Genomic DNA, 17,340 nt, shown 5'->3' on the forward strand with positions numbered 1-17,340 from the left:
TCGGTTTCCATAACACACTAAACTGTATCTATGCTTCTTTGTGTGTTTTTCCCCTAAAACCCACCCTTCTTTGGATTTGGCTTAGCCGATCGCATGAGCCCCTCTGCTGTGGTTTATAAACCATGGTTTACGACTCAGTTCAGAGTGTGAGCCCAGCCACCAAACCTTGATTAGGCAACCCATGATTTAGCAAGATATCCGACCCAGGTCCCTTTCTAACGCATCCAGGAGGCTGCGCCCCCGCTCCGTCTCTTGCCAGCCTCGATCCTGAGGAAACCCCGCAAGGATTCACTTCCAGGGATCCAAGCAGACCCCCCCCCCGGTCATCCTTTTCTATTTCAGCCCCAGCACCCATCCACCTACCCAATCAATTCAGTCTCCTGAATTACACCAACTGTTAGGGTTGGCCCGACCCACGGCTGCATAAATTAATCCCTCGGGTTTGCACAGCTGGTGAGCCAGAAGCCAATCCGTCAGATTTTAGCCAAGCGTCTTGCCCCGTTTGTATCAGTCATCATTATTTCTCGGTTTAAATTCTTTTTTAAAAACAATGACTATTATCATTTCAATAGTTTTTTACACTATTGGTCCTGAGAAAGGCGTGCGTTGTTTTTAAAAGTATGTTACAGTACAGTATTAACATACAGCTAGAACCAAAGGCTGCCGTATCGCCCTCCAAGACGCGCGCATTGGGCTGAAAAGTTAGATTGCCCAGCGGTATGTCCGTATTGCCCATTCCCGCCGCGGTTCTTCCACCCCGCACATGGTGGGAGCTGTCGCATCGAACCGGAAGCAAAGGCGGCCGCCGGGCCGTCCCGCCGCTCTCGGCTCCTTTGGCGGCGGTGGTTTGATTTCCTAGTTGTTCAAGATGGCGGCGGCTCCCCTCGCAAGTCGCTGCTGGTGCAGCCGCTGGAGGAAGGAGGGGAGAGCTCCGCTGCTAGTGATGCTGTGGGGAGCCGCCGGCTTGGCGTCCTTCCTTACGGCTGTGGCTTCCCTGCAGCCGGAACCGGAGCCGGTGGGGAGCCGCGTGGTGGAGCTGACCGGGTCCAACTGGAGCCTCCTGCTGCAGGGCCAGTGGATGGTGGAATTGTGAGTAAGCCAAGGCGGGTCGGAAAGGGCGCGCGCGGGCTCCGAAAGGGAATGCAAACGGAAGAGCCGGCCAGCCGCCTTTCTCCCTGTTAGGGCGTTAGAGGGAGTGTGGACTACAGCCACCATCATCCCTAGCCGGCTTGGCTAATACATTGCAGGCAAGGCAGTGTAGAGGACCCCCGCAGCAAGTCCGGATAGTCTGGCGTGGCCCTTACTTCGGGGCGTTTGCCTTGGTCGACAAATGTGGAGGGCCCTTTCTAGCTTGATCGGCGCTGTTTGTTGCCCGGCGCTTGTGAATCCCTTAAATCAGGCGGAGCTCATAAATCTAGTTCATCCGTCCTACTTTGGAGAGTTGACTTTTTACTTAATGCAGGTAAGTACTTAAGGTGGTATGGTTTTTCGTTTTGCAAAGCTTTTATGGTTTAAGCCTTTTCCGACTTGGGGTTTAATTAAGCCCAATTGTCCTCAATCTGGTGCCCCCCAATATATTAATAAGGCAGCTCATAGAATTCCAGGCCTTTAGCCATTCTGTTTGGGGAGCCCTGCAGTTGTCGTTTGTTCAAAGAACTTGAGTGTCCGTGCACTAGTACCGCTGCAAGGTATTGACTTAATACAACATGCTAAAAGACACCTAGTACAATATGCTAAACCCTGGCTAATGAATTGCTGCATATATGTAGCTTGCTCTGCCCAAACAAATCATATTATGACATAATGTGATGGCCTAGTTCTCAAAATGTTCTAAGACAATGGCTGAATTTGCACAACAAACTGAATCCACAAATCACTTTAACTTAGTCTAGGGTGTTGTGTGAATGTGGTTATTATTTTCTATTATCATAGATACGCTTGGGAAGAATATGGTGAAAGGAAAAAAAGAAGAAAGCAGAAATGCAGTTCAGGCTAAGGGATTAGCCCTACAGTCCCTGAATTGCTATGAATCACTACTGATAAGGATGAGCATATATTTATTTATTTTATTTATTTATTTTTCAAATTTGTATGCCGCCCATCTCCCCCAATGGGTGACTCTGGGAAGCTCACAATAATTGCCTGAAGAAGTAGGTTAGAATTGCTCTTGTGGCAACCCACAAATTGGATTAAGTAGGTCATGCATATGTAATTCAGAAACAGCAAACTATAGTATTCTAGTACTTCTGTTGCCATTTTTGTAACTGATTTTCTGTAGGATGCTTGAAAAGTGGCAGTGTGTATGAAGCATCTTTTTCTGAATCATTAAGGCAGACATGTATTTTTTCCAGCCTTACAAGGCTGCCTCAAAAGACAAGTGCGTACATTGCCTTCTATAGGCATGTACATCAACAGCCAATTTGCTTCCTAGGAAAAATGCAGAATGGCTGCACGTGCATGGGCAGGTAATGACAGCCAAGGGCACTTTCTATAGTAGATCCATGAAGTTGGACAAGACGTGGCTTCTTTTATAAGCTGGGAAAAAATATGCTTCCTGTGCATTGACTCATATACTGAATACTCCTTTTGAAAAATATGTACAGACTATTAGGTAGCAACCGTCAGCCTTTTTTGCGTTTAGCACAGCTAATTTTTTGTTTACACAAATTATATGCTTTATCAGATGAAAAAAAAAACTTGCAGACAAAAAAAAAATAGCCTTTACTTTAGGTCTTTAATGTAAAAGACACCGTGATCAAATAATAAACAATCTGACTCTGCTCTGTATAACTCACTGGTGATCCATTGCCAGACAGATGAAGAAACCAAGAGCTACTTCAGTTCACAGTTTGAATACTATGGGTATAAAGCAAAAGAGGAATACCATTTAAAGAGAAAGAATGTTAACCTCAACTTAGCCCTCTCCTTTGGACTTGGATGAAATACTAAGTTATCCCACAACTAATTTTTTTTTTCCTTAACACAAATGCTCAGACTACCCAGGACTTTAACTGATGTGGTTCAGGGTATCATATGAATGAGGAACAGATTTGTGAAATGAAATATAGAAGAACAAATGAATGCACTACTGTATATCATGAATAGATAATCTTTTGATGGCTTCTGGCCTAATATTTTTTGTGGAATTGCAACAAGTTGGAAATAATGCGAAGTAAGCTGGGGATTTGAAGACACTGTTAAAATATTATGAAACTAGCTGTCAGAATTAGAAGATGATGTACTTTATAATTTAGGAAGCCCTAGGTGTTTCAGCTGAAAACTAGCAGTTAAAACAGCTGCGGGAGGGGTTTGCAAAATGTTCTGTCATGGAACATTCTGTGAAACATGGAACACATTGAATGGCCTATTTGGGGATTGGAACATCGCACAATGTCCTTGCCTGATATGCAACAGTATAAAATTCTCACATGAGAAACTCTGCACTGATTGTGAATTGACTGTGAAGGTGGATCTCCTGTCCATAAATATATGTCTAGTAGAATAACTGTAAGTGTGCATCTTCTGCAATGTACTTTTTTCCTTTGGTTGGGTCCTTCTTGGTCAGAGTAAAATTTTTATAAAATAATGTAAGTTATTAAAAATGTTGCCTAGAAAGTTAGTCTCTATTCCTGAAAGGTTACATTATAGAAAGTGACTGCACCAGATTGGCTGGTGTTAGATACTGATTTTTTTTGGTGAGAATTTTAAGAGCAATTGCTGCACTGATTAGTTGGGTATTATACTGTGGTGCTGTTGAGTTGCTCAGTTTTCTAATTGTGTTCCAACCTTGTTGGAGGGCATGGCAAAAAAAAAAAAAATGCAGAAAGCAGCTTAAAGGGACTGCAGCACGCCAAAACTCCTCTTTGTGCCGTGCTCCTGGGCCATATGGGGCTGGCTTTGTGCTGCGAAAAAGGGAAAAAAAGCCTCCCCCCTTTTTTCGCAGTGCAGAGCCAGCCCCAGCCCTACCCAAGAGCTCTTTGCAAAGGTGCTGGGGCTGACTTTTTTTTCTCCTTTTTTGCCATGCAAAGCCAGCCCCATACAGCCCAGCAGCCAGGCCAGGCATGCCTTATCAGCAGTAGGAGCAAGAAGACAGCGGCAAAGGTCAGCTGGGTCAGTGGAGCACAGGGTGGCAGGGGTTTCAGAGTGGAAGGTGGTGAGGGACTGAGCTAGGGTGGCTGTGGCTTCCCAGGTTGTGGCAAGCAGCCTCAGAGCCACATGCTTCTGGGGCTGCTTGTTGCCCTGCAACACAGGGTGCAGGGTGGCCAAAAGGGCAGAGATGTGTGGGAGATAGGCAGGTGGGGGGAGTAGAAGGCAGTCTCTTACCTTACTGAGGCTTGGGGCTGGAAGGGACCAAACCTGGAATGGCTTGGATTGGGGTGGGTACTCAGCTAATGACCGGTAAAATTCACTTAACGACAGCAATGGGATTGCCAGGATTGCAGTCACTAAGTGGTGTGGTGATGTGATGTATCGCTTTACAACTGTGTCGCTTAGCAACCAAAATTCCGGTCCCAATTGTGGTTGTAAGTCAAGTACTACCTATATAAGATTCAGGATGTAGTTCAAAATGTTTTGAGCTTGAAACATTCTGTTTTGTATTCAAAACAGCAGCACTGACCTTGCTAGAAATGTCCTGACTGTCCTAAAATACTCTGAGTTTGTAACCTGGTTGGACCAGTCAGAACACTTCTAGCAAGGTTGGAACAACTTGTTTCCAATTCAAGACAATTATTTTGAGTTCAAAACATTTTGCACGCCCTATATAATTTGTTCTACGGTAGTATATGTGCTGGATTAGCAGATTGTAGAGCTTGGACAAAGTTTTCATAGGTTTACATCTGCCACTGTTGTGTCAGTGATCTGTGAAATTGAGGCAATTGGATTTTTGACATTGAACAAATGTTGAAAAAGTAATATTGTTTGGCATAATTACTGAGTGAACTTGGAGAACAGGATGATAGTGGTAGTATAGTATTGGGTCTCTTACTGCTTTGTGGTGCTGTATTATAGTAGAAAAAGATCAAATCCAGGTTGTGTTTTCACTAGTAGTCTGCAGAATTCTTCAAACTGAAAACATTAGGAGTTCAAAACATCGTGTTTCAAGTTTGAAATTACTGTTCCAACTCTCTCCAAACTTGAAAGTGTTCCAAGATCATAATGGATTGTTTTATGCTCAGAATACTTAGGAGTACTCAGAACTTTTCTGGTAAAGTCAGAACAACTTGTTTAGAACTCAAAGAAGGATGGTTTCGGGACCAAATATTTTGAATTCCAAATGTTTTGCCCTTGTCTTTTTTCCTGTTAACTGTTGTCAAAAGCCTATAGATTTTGATAAATTGGAAATCAACTAAGCAGATAATGAGGTCAGTTCATGGTTATATCATACTGTCACTTTCTTTAGCTATGCTCCTTGGTGTCCTGCCTGTCAGCAGATGGAATTGGCATGGGAAGCTTTTGCAAGAAATAGCGTGGAACTTGAACTCAGTGTGGGCAAGGTTGATGTCACTCAAGAACCAGGTAAGTAATGAATAATCACTAAGAAAAAAAAATGTAAGCAATTTCAGTAAGGTGATTTTCATTGCAATTTTTAAAATTGGAAACAGAATATTAAGTCTTATTCATCCAACCTGATGTTAGTAGCCCAGATGTAGAATAGGTTTCCCCAACCTGGTAGACTCTTGGTAGGATCCCAGATCAGTGTGGTCATCACCCATGCTCACTGGGGATAGTCAGCATTATAGACATATAGTCCAGTGAATCTGGATGATGACATAGTGGCTAAAGCTGCTCTAGAAATTAGCACTACTGTATATGGTTTAGATCGGTGTTTCTCAACCTTGGCAACTTTAAAATATGGGGACTTTAACTCCCAGAATTCCTTAGCCAATATGGCTGGCTGGGGAATTCTGGGAGTTGAAGTCCATGTATAAAGTTGCCATGGTTGAGAAACACTGGTTTAGATACTAGGCATTTGTAAATCCGAAGTGGTTGTTTTCATTAGGGTATAATAACTCAAGTATTAAATAACCTCAGTATGTGGTGTGGACTGCTTGTAAACATTGGGGTACTTATCATCAGTATTCTCTAAAAGGCAAGCTTCTAAAAAACATGATGTAAACTCTTGTATTTGGTGTGGTGTGGTGTGGTGCTTGTTTCAAGTTCATACTGAAAGACAGCTATGGTAAGGTTTCAGTGGGGTAATCATTTATACTTGGAAGTAGGATTTGCTGTCAAATTACAAATGATTTTCAGATTTGGCAAATACTCATTAGTCTTGAAGGGAAGTAAAGGAAATTTGATCAGCTAAAAACTTTGTGGGCACTATCTTGATTCATAACTAACTACAATTTGAAGAGATTTAAAGTTACATATTTTATAGCAGGTAGCCCTGATAATGAAGTATTGGTAATATCTTTGTATGCAGTTCAAAGGCTGCTGCCTCACAGTTAAGTATGTCCTATGTCCTGGATTATTTTGTTGCTGCTGGTACAAATCAGCCTATCACTAGCAGGTTATCATGGATATGATAACTTGATTATTAGGAGCAGAGATAAAGCCAAGGTAAATGGCTAGGGTTGCTATATGCATGATTTTATTCATCTATCAAGGCAGCTTCTGCATAAATGTATGCAATATTCTGAAGACGTATCTTCTTTTCTACATCTCTAGAGTCAAAACAGACACTTCACAAATGTCTAATAAGTTCCATTGAATTCCATAGGATTTAACTTGCAATAAAATAAATTGTGAACATAAGGTTAGACTTTGCAAATAGAAAAATATTTCCACTTATTCTCTGTTCCAAACAGTAAGTATGTGTCCATTATTTGCTCTTAGAAGCGAAAGAAAATATACTATGGATGGATGTTATATTACTTGATTACTTTTAGAATTATAAATAAATCCTTCATTATCCACTCTTAAGAACGTATTTGAGAAAGTTCCAAGAGAAGATCTTGATAGCAATCATCAGTTCAGTAGTTATACTATTTGCCCCAGAGTTGGCAATATTTGAAAGCCAAAGAACCAAACTTGAAAAGTTTTTTAGAGCCATAGGAGTACAGTGGGCGGGCACCGATGCAAAGTCATGGGGCTTACTTTTTAATTGTTTTTAGAGGGTTTTTTAAAACAATATTAACCCTATTGTAGGGTTTGTGCTAGTTTATGCATTTCCTCCCTCAAAACAATTTTTGAGAGGGAGGAATCCCAAGTATCAGTAAAAAAGTTTTTATTTGGTGTGACTTGTTTTAGAAAATGTATTATTTTTTCAAAGTACTTCTGGACTCTCCATGAACTAATTTACTTGTGTGCTTGGGAGAAATTTGCTCATGGATATTCTAGAAGGGCCCTTGAAAAGGGAATACATTTTCTAAAATGAGTTGAGGCAAATAAATACTTTCCTGCTAGCACTTGGGATTCCTCCCTTTTTCCCTTGTTTACTTCAGTGCGTGCCCTCTTCCTTAATTATGTTTCACACTTTTGCCAGTCGTGGTTAAGGGGATCCGAAAGAGACAGAATGGATTCTTGTTAGCCATGTGAAGCCATGGGACTCCAGGTTGCCAACTCCCACAATGAGTAGTATTTGAAAATGAGCTCTTAGGTATAAAGCACTTGTTAGGTGATGTTTATGTGTAAGAAACAAGATAATAAGCACTATTTAAAACAGGTATCTATTCTCTTCAGGTGTAAGTGGCCGTTTCTTAGTCACTACTCTTCCCACTATTTACCAGTAAGTATGTACTTTAATTATCCTGAAAATAGCTACTGTTTACTATTGTAATTCAAAACATGTCCTTTTGAATGTGTGACAAAGTAAAATACATGATGAAGCTAAGGAAATAGCACCCCTAAAAATATGTCCATTACAGTCTTGGAAAGCAGCACAAACTTAAAAAAAAAAAAAAAAAAGGCTATCTCATTGCAGGGAGCCCCAATTTTTTTGGTTTGGTGAGTGCATTTGGAGTGTTGGTAAGCATTTGGAAAAATAGGGTTGTTGGGATGCAGGAACCTTGCCTATTCATAGAATAATTGTTTTGGTGGACATAAGCAGTTACAAAATACATTGCAAACAGAACGTTACTTGTGTAACAAAGTTTATGCAGGCCATTTGATACCCAGATCCATTTTAGGAAGTGAAGATGTTGCTAGAAACTAGTGCTTTCCTTTGGAATATGTCAGCTTCCCATTTTTAAAAGTCCAGATACTTTTATTTTTTGCAATTTAAAAAGTCAGATGAACAGGGACATTAATAAGAAATAAGGAAATTTTCCACAGATGGCATTTTGGACACCTGGTGTTATTGGAAAAACAGGTAATATTTAGCCTCAATAGAAAGCAAGATTTTTCAGCTTCAGAAGAAAGTGATTACCTAAACAGAGAGGTTCCTGCTGTCATTCTTAATATATATAATGTGAGCCTGCTGTGACTGGAAAGTGAGGCAGTAATGTGAGGTACTAGCAATTTGTCATAAACAAACCACAAGGGAATTCACTACTCATTGCTATAACGTCCCTCCCTGCAATCAGGTCCTGTGGGTTTTATTAACCAAATTACTTGATTAATTGGAAAAATGGGCAAGATAGTAAATTAAGGCTGTTCCTGGGTTTATGTACTCCAGTATCCTTTGGTAACCTGAAATACAAGTTAGGTTGTTGGCCCAGAGGAAACATGTCCTATTATAGCTACCCGAAATAAGTAATTAGGTGACTGAGTTGTAATAAGAATAAAAGGGACTTTTTTTCCCCTGAACACATCTCCTTATTCTTTTCTTCCCTTGCTTGTTTGCATCTGTTTTTTCCCCTGCCCTCCAGTTCCTCCAATGGAATAATACTTGTAAGGATGTGGAGAAAGATATATAAAAAGGATTTGGTTCTCTGTAAAACATGTGTATTTGCACGATTGCTGCTCTTGTATACTGTAGAGTAACAAGGTTTTCGTCTCAGTGGTATAACTATACTTTAATCTGTTTTCAGCGCGAAGGATGGAGTTTTTCGCAGATATCGTGGCTCGAGGACATTGGAGGATCTAGAGGGTTACATCCTGGAGAGGAAATGGGAAACTGTAGAGCCTGTAGCAGGATGGAAGTCTCCCTCATCTCTAATGTAATTATAATGTCCCAGACTGGAATTTCATCCTAGGTTAAATGCAGCCTTAGCTGAAAATAGCAGTTCCCAGCTGAATACTGCTTGCACTTTCTAACTTTCAGAGTGACCTATTGTGGCAGCTTCTGTTTCATTCTGCTCCACCTCATCTACTGGTAGAAAATGTCCACTGCTTCCAGAATGGACATTCTGAAAAACCTTCAGGAAGTTAGCTAATAGGAAGATATTTACTTTGCATTTAATTTTGGGTGGTAGTTCCATGTTTTTAGGGAACAAAAATTGCAACAAGTGAGAACTGGTTGTGATGATGACATATGGAGTACATGTAAAGCTGTTGCAGTATTTACAGGGTGAGAAACACTGGCGTAGACAGTAAAAATTGTTTTCTCTGTTGATCAAGTAGCATGAGAAATAATAGAATATTAGTCCTAGAACAAATGGGTACAAACTTTTCAAACTTTAATTATATTTCAGTGATCATGTTTATGTTGATTCTTATTAGAATGTATGGAATGGCAGGACTCTTCCATTTATCTGGATGGATCAGAGTAAGTAAGCAAAATGTGTCTTAAGTAATGCAGAAAAAATTTATTCCTGATGTACGCTTTTAAAAAATCTGTCATGTTCCCCAATAATGATACAGTTTGTGTTGCTAACGTGGCATTGAATTAAGTGTATAGATCAGTATTTAATGCTGATTAATCTTAACCATGGAAAAAGTTTCTACTTCTAAAAACTCAGTTCAAATTGTGATAAATAATCGAAGTATTGTAAATTTCATGATGGGATGCAAGATTTCAACATGGTCTCATATCAACCCTCCATACTCTGCTATGTGGGTAAAACATTCTACAGATTTACAAACTCTTTCAAACAGTATTTTAAATTATGTATATAATTCATAAATTTCCATTTAGAAGGTGCTAAACAAATTATTATGAATCTAAAACATACAAAAGAAAGTATGCAGTTGCTGTTTACTTGTATTTATTTAGGCAATTGTATCAGTCCTATTCAGAAATAAATTCCTAATAATACTACTTATAAGCCTGGGAAACCAGTAGGTAGAATGTTAGTCAGAACAACATAAACTAGCACACCATGACTCTGAGAAGTCTACTGCATATATATGCACAGATCATGTGTTTTTCTGTAGGTACTTAAGCTTTAAAATCAGCATAATCTCTTTCTGTATTGCTAAGTGTGCAGCACTTGAAAAGTTAGACATGAAAATGTTTCGTTCAATAAATTAAATTGCTTCTGTAGACAGCTGTTGGTAGCTTAAAACCTGCAAATTGTACTGTATATCATCTGAAAATTAATGTAAAAAAATCAAAGTTAATTGAAATACTTAGTAATCTGTAGTTAAAAAAACAACAACCCTCAAATGCTCAGGGCAGTTACATATAAATGGTTGAATGGTTTTATAGGTGTTCATCCCAACTGATACTACGTAACACCTATAGAAGTTCATAGCTAATGATAGTTTTATCTAGGATGTTCATTTTGTATATGATTTATGTGCAAACTGATTCAAACCTCTTCAGGTAAAAATGAAATTGTATGCTTTTCTAAATACATTTTTGAGAATTTGTGAAATCAACAATAAATTGTTTAAATGTCATTCCACACAATAGCCGATAAATAACGGAACCGTAGTTTCAATTCAAGTTATGTTTTTATTACAGCAAATCCACAACTATTTTACTGGCACTCTTGGAATTCATACTTGGGGTTCTTATGCCATCTTTGTATTAGCCACCCTGTTGATCGGTCTTATCTTGGCCTTGGTAAGAAAACAGTTTTCGTACTGTTAAACCAAAATGTGGAAAAATGGGAATAATAATGTATTGGTAACAAGGACAGCGGTATCATCTTAAGAATTCAGTGTAAATCAAGTTAAGGGGAAGAGATTGATTTTCCTACTGAATTGGGCAAAAAAATGGCTGCCCCTAATATGGTCTGGGGCTGGAGAAGGTGGTATTGCTAGTTAAATAGGTAGACCAGGATATCTCAAGAGCTTTTTCCAGTTAATGGTAGATCAGGACCTTTTTATACTGTCAGAGAAAATAGTAATCAAGAACCTCTAGTCTTTTCTAGCAGTCTTGATCTCAAGAAAGTGGTAGGCAATTATCTCTCAAAGTGTTGAGAGTTAGTAGACTAGGACTTCTCTATGTTGGCAGGGAGGGCAGTAGACCAGGACCTCTCTAAGGATTCTGAAAAGTCCTGGTTTCTGTGCTTTAGCATTGGTTAGATCAAGATTGCAAAAGAAAGCATTTAGGGAAGTCTTGGTCTGTGGATTTCTTTAGCAGTGCTGCAGTGCTTCTGCTCCTCTCCCAGTGTCACATCAGTCCAACAGCATGAACCAAAATGGCCGTAAGGGGAAGTCAGTGGTGATCAGAAAGGGCAGCCAAAAGGAAGTTTGTACTAATATTGTCATTCACACCTATGTAATAGTAAAGTTCTTTCATTAGGGCAAATCCCCTTAAGGTGTTTGAGAGAATGGAAGGTGTTTGAGGCTCTTCTATACGTTCCCCTTCTATGAGATTCCTAGTTAGCTGTTCTTGAAGGACATCTTGGCTTGATGCAGACTTCCTCTTATCCAAAGCTATCCTCAATCCATAGCTGATCCTAGACAAGCAAGAGAGAATATTTTGCACCTTTTGTTGCAGTTTATTTTTTGCCTATCTGTCTGGACAAGAATTGAAATTAATTTCTTAGTTCCTAAAGAATTTCATTAAGAAATTTAGCACTGCATAATTTGAGAAAAACTTTGAAGAAAGCTTGGTCAAATGATAGCTGCTATGGAGTTTGCATATGCAACCATTTGTATTCGACCATTTGTATTTGTAAGAACTAGTGTCACACAGTATACCACACTTATTTGGTGATTATGTAGCTCTTCTAAGACATTAAGTAGATTTTAAGGTTTTTTTTTTTAAAATGCAAAGTACTGCTTAGGCTGATCATACTCTGGGCAGCTTACAAAGCACAACAGTAAAATATTATAAAATACAGAAATCATTGAAAATCAGGAAGAAAGAATCATTAAAAAAAATCAAAACTCCATTGAAGGGTCCTTCACCCACACTAACCCAAGGCCTGGGAATAGAGCCAAATTTTAGGGTCTCATTTAAATAGGGACAGGATGGGGACCATACAGATCTCTGGGAGAATGGGATAGTTACAAAAGAATTCAAAGACATGACCCTCATCGGTAGAAAAATGGGGATATTTAGCACTGAAGGGCAGCATAATAATAGACCGCTCAAACTTGAGTAGTGTTAGGCTGTTTGATAAGATTTGAAATTCTATAGCTTAATTTTGTAGTACTTTCTTTTTTCTTTCTTTCAGATACTTGTTTTGCTTATAGACTGCATTTGTCCATCTAAGTCCAAAGAAGAAGGTTTTGGTATGTACATATAATGAAGAGTAACGCTCTGCTTATAATGTTCATTTATTAAACAAATGTATATAGCCTCCCAGAAAGAACTAGGCAGCAAACAGAATAAAACGCAGTACACTGAAAAAGACCATTTAAAACAAACAATAAAGGAAGTTGAGGCCCTGATAAAAACTCGCATTCATCTGCCAACCGTCCCATGCCAGCAACATCAACATCTTGGCCCCAGTGCCCTGGGGGAAGAGCCAGGTTTTCGCTGCTTTCCTAAAGACCAACAGGGTGGGGGCCATCCGTATCTCCAATGGGAGGCTGTTCCATAAGGCAGGCACCGTGACAGAGAAGCCATGCTTCCGAGGCCCCACCAGGCAACATTGTTTCACTGAGGGGACCTGGAGCATGCCCACCTTGCCAGATCTAGTAGGATGGGTGGAAACTATTGGGAATAGGTGGTCACACAAGTAACCTGGCCCCATGCTATGTAGGGCTTAAAGGTGACAACCAGTGCCTTGAATTGCATCTGGGAGCCAAGGTAGCTCACACAGCAGTGGTGTTGCATGGGCATACCAAAATGCATCAACTAGTGCTCGTGCCACTGCATTCTGGACCACCTGCAGCTTCTGAACAAGGGCAGCCCCATGCAGAGCACTTGGCAATAGTCCAGTGTGCTCTATATGGAAGTAGAGCATATTTCCAAATAGTATGGAAATATGCCATTGTGAATAATATCTGTTTTGGGTATTCCCTTAATTTCAACTCTGTTTGAGAAATAGCCTAATCACTGGGTTCAGACACCATGCTGAATCATAATGTAATTGTTTTGGCCTAGCTTGTTGTATATATCCAGGCTTTATAGTCTGTAAACTTTGTTTAATAGTTCAACAGAGATAAGAGTTTGGGGAAATGAATCACAAGGGCTGGATCTAAAAGCTGGCAGATTGTAAGTTAACAAGATGCTTCACTTGTACAAAAGTACTAGCTCCTCTTTCCTCAATTCTTTTACTTCAGACCCAGTAGATCCTGATGAGAATAAAATAGAAGAACAACAGCAAACATTGGAGCTTTCAGCAGGGGACAAAACTCCAGAAAAGGGTTTGTCTGATGAAGAAGGTGAAGAAGAGGGAGAAGATGAGTCTCAGGCCAATTCATCAGATGACTCAGCAGTTGAAGGATCTGAGAAAGAAAATGACTTAGATCATTTCACATCTGACAAATTAGAGAAGACCTCTTTAAGACAACGTAAAAATCAGATGGAACCTGAACTATAGTGAAGATAATTATGTGTATACTTCTAAGTGGACCAAAGAAGATTAGGACCCTCCTTGTTTGCAGCTGAAGCCAAATATTTGACCTGTAAGCTGTTGTGGCTAAATATAGGCTGACTGCTAGAAAGCAACTTTTTTTTATTTTTAGGGCCAATATTTTGAATGTAAAATATGACTAATGTTGAAATCATAGACATGACAATCAAACAACCATGTTGAGTTCAGGGATGGATAAGAGGCTTTATTGTATAAGCCGTGCCATAAACTAGGTGAAATGGTCATTCTATACAAATGCAAATTGTCTTTGTTGCAGTATTAAGTATAAAGCAAGAAAAGATCTTTGGGGTTTATTGGTAGAAGCTAATTCCAATATGTATAATTGAAAACAAAAATCTACAGTCATGTCTTAGAAGACTGAAGGCAGCTTAAGATAGTAGTAAGTTTTTACTGTTTAACATGTTTGAATGGATAATTCGATTTATAACTTTCAGAGGTCTTTGACTCCAGTTACATAAGGCACTGAATATAGGCTTGAGAGCTGTGATGTGTGTTCCTGGTGAGTCATAGTATAGCAAGAGCTATAAGTTTATAAGCTGCAAGGTTTTACTTTCAGCATGCCGACTAGAAACCAGGAAGAGATTTTTAAATATGGGTGTGGCTTTCTTACTGCAACACTTTAAAATCAGTTTCATATGCATTGCCCCAATATCAGTCTGTTAAGTAAATTTCTCAGTATCTAATTTGTTGGCCATATTTAAGTTCCTCTGAATCACAATACTGCTTTGATAATATTGATTCCCATTATGTATTCCAATCCAAGATGGATTGCCACAATGCAGGAGAGGCATGAAAAAATATCATTGCATATTTTTTAATGTAAAAAAAAAGTCTTGATGGATAAATGGATTCTTAATTTGTCCTCAGTGATCAGAAGATTTATTGGATACCAAAGGTTTAAATATGTTCCATCATAGTGTCAAAGTTCTGTATAGTGTAGATATGTAAAGTATGCATATAAGTATAGCAGTATTCCCTTGTAAGGTTACGCAAGTGTGGAGTGTATTGTGAGTTAAGCGTACAGAGGAAGCAAACTCAGAACAGTGTTGTTTCCCTTTGTATTTAGGGAGTGTTATTTTCAGTGGAACCTAGAGAATTAAAATGAATGTCAGGATCATTGTTGAACTTGTTGTTCTACTTCCATGTTGAGAGATGTTTTAAGCCTAAAAAATGATACGCTCAGAAGAAAGTAGTAAAAATAAAGCACCATACTTGGTTTATGTGCATGCTGTCATAATATTTATCTTAGTTGTGTCCTCTGTTGGCTAGAACCACTATTTTCAAGTTTTTGCTTTTCATTGCACTAAAATGAGTCCTAACTCGTATACAATTTCCTCAGTAAAGGCCTCTTTAAACAAGTTTTAGTAAAACTGCCCCTTGCATTTTGTTAATACTGCAGAATTTAGGACAAATAGATTCAAATGCTGGGGATGCATTTAGAGGTAAATAAATGTTTAAATGTACATACTTCACCTGCTGTGACAATACTTATAAAAATAAATGCTTGAGAATCTTAACATACCACAGTTGAAGAAATTGATAGTTCAGCATCTGCATTTACCAGCATTTTTTTATGCTGTTAAAAGCACCAAGAAGACAAGATTGTCAGTCTCTGATTTGATTCTTGAACCTCTGATGCCTTGGGAATGTGACCAAGTATGTTTTTTTGATAACATAAAAGGTTTGGGTTGAGTGCTAATTTGAGCACTTTGAGAGAAGCTGGTATACAATAGTTGTAGTCCTAAGCATGTGTTCATGGAACTAAATGTAATCCAGCATGTTTTACTTTTAAGTAAAAATAGTTCAGAATTAAATGCTCTGGGCTCAGTATGACAGTTCTCAGTATACAGTGTATTCAGAAAGTATTCAGACCCCCTTCACTTTTTCCAATTTTGTTATGTTGCAGCCTGATACTACAATCATTCAAATTCATTTTTTTCCCATTAATCTATACTCAGTACCCCATAATGACAAAGTGAAAACAGAATTTTAGAAATGTCTGTAAATTTATTAAAAAGGAAAACTGAAATATCACATTGGCATAAGTATTCAGACCCTTTACTCAGTACTTTGTTGAAGTCCCTTTGGCAGCAATTACAGCCTCGAGTCTTTTTTGGTATGATGCGACAAGTTTTGCACACCTGGATTGGGGAATTTTCTGCCATTCTTCTTTGCAGATCCTCTCAAGCTCAATCAGGTTGGATGGGGACTGTCGGTGGACAGCCATTTCCAGGTCTCTCCAGAGATGTTCAATAGGATTCAAGTCAGGGCTCTGGCTGGGCCACTCTAGGAGATTCACAGAGTTGTCCCTAAGCCATTCCCGTGTTGTCTTGGCTGTGTGCTTAGGATTGTTGTCATGTTGGAAGGTGAACCTTTGGCCCAGTCTGAGGTCCTGAGCACTGTGGAACAGTTTTCATTGAGGATATCTCTGTCCTTTGCTCCATTCCGCTTCCCTCAACCCTGACCAGTCTCCCAGTCCCTGCTGCTGAAAAACACCCCCACAGCATGATGTTGCACCATGCTTCACTCTTGGGATGGTATTGGGCAGGTGATGAGCGGTGCCTGGTTTCCTCCAGACAACGTTTAGAATTGGGGCCAAACAATTCAATCTTGGTTTCATTAGACGAGAGCATCTTGTTCCTCACAGTCTGAGAGTCCTTCATGTGCTTTTTTGCAAACTCCAAGCGGGCTTTCATGTGTTTTTGTGATGGAATGGAATTGTGAAGGCCGAGATCAGAGAGACAAACATTTTCTTAGCTCGCCAGTTCCGCATGGGAGGATCAAGAGGATGAGACTGGCACCTCCCTGAGGAATTCACAGTGTTGTGGCTGGAGGACTTTGGGAACTGGGGTTTCAGTCTGGGAAGATTCTTGCTAGAGGTTATAGCTAATAAACATAGCTGAACTGAATTAGCATTGTCTCTTGGAGTTCCTTGGGCTAGGCCTGACATCAATCTTCCCAGACTACTTGATTGATGTCAGGCCTAGCCCAAGGAACTCCAAGAGACAGTGCTAATTCAGTTCAGCTATGTTTATTAGCTACAACCTCTAGCAAGAATCTTCCCAGACTGAAACCCCAGTTCCCAAAGTCCTCCAGCCACAACAGTGTGAATTCTTCAGGGAGGTGCCAGTCTCATCCTCTTGATCCTCCCATGTGGAACTGGCGAGCTACGAAAATGTTTGTCTCCCTGATCTCGGCCTTCACAATTCCATTCCATCACAGTTTTGTACTGAGGAGAGGCTGCCGTCTAGCCACTCTGCCATAAAGCCCAGATCGGTGGAGGGCTGCAGTGATGGTTGTCCTTCTGGAACTTTGTCCCATCTCCACACGATCTCTGGAGCTCAGTCAGAGTGACCATCGGGTTCTTGGTCACCTCTCTTACTGAGGCTCTTCTCCCCCGATTGCTCAGTTTGGCCAGGCAACCAGCTCTTGGAAGAGTCCTGGTTGTGCCAGACTTCTTCCATTTGAGAATTATGGAGGCCACTGTGCTCTTGGGAACCTTCAGTGCAGCAGAAAA

General features: G+C 39.8%; 1 protein-coding gene across 1 annotated transcript; it reads left to right on the top strand.

Moving 5' to 3' along the window:
* Window positions 1-839: 839 nt before the first annotated feature.
* TMX4 (thioredoxin related transmembrane protein 4) lies at window positions 840-16,690 on the top strand. The gene is made up of 8 exons (XM_007422766.4): window positions 840-1,089; window positions 5,402-5,517; window positions 7,684-7,729; window positions 8,973-9,101; window positions 9,604-9,649; window positions 10,790-10,891; window positions 12,456-12,513; window positions 13,510-16,690. The coding sequence occupies exons 1-8, from the start codon at window positions 869-871 to the stop codon at window positions 13,767-13,769; spliced, it is 978 nt and encodes a 325-aa protein (XP_007422828.3). The 5' UTR covers window positions 840-868; the 3' UTR covers window positions 13,770-16,690.
* Window positions 16,691-17,340: the final 650 nt, after the last annotated feature.

Source organism: Python bivittatus, unplaced genomic scaffold, assembly GCF_059951505.1.
Source record: "Python bivittatus isolate LINGU-HERP-01145 unplaced genomic scaffold, Pbiv_v1 ctg000020_np1212, whole genome shotgun sequence".
Lineage (NCBI taxonomy): Eukaryota > Metazoa > Chordata > Lepidosauria > Squamata > Pythonidae > Python > Python bivittatus.

Coding starts and splice junctions, on each gene's coding strand:
- TMX4 (XM_007422766.4), top strand. CDS start 869: ATGGCGGCGGCTCCCCTCGCAAGTCGCTGCTGGTGCAGCCGCTGGAGG. Junction 9,102..9,603: donor AAGTCTCCCTCATCTCTAAT/GTAATTATAATG, acceptor GATTCTTATTAG/AATGTATGGAATGGCAGGAC. Junction 12,514..13,509: donor GTCCAAAGAAGAAGGTTTTG/GTATGTACATAT, acceptor CTTTTACTTCAG/ACCCAGTAGATCCTGATGAG.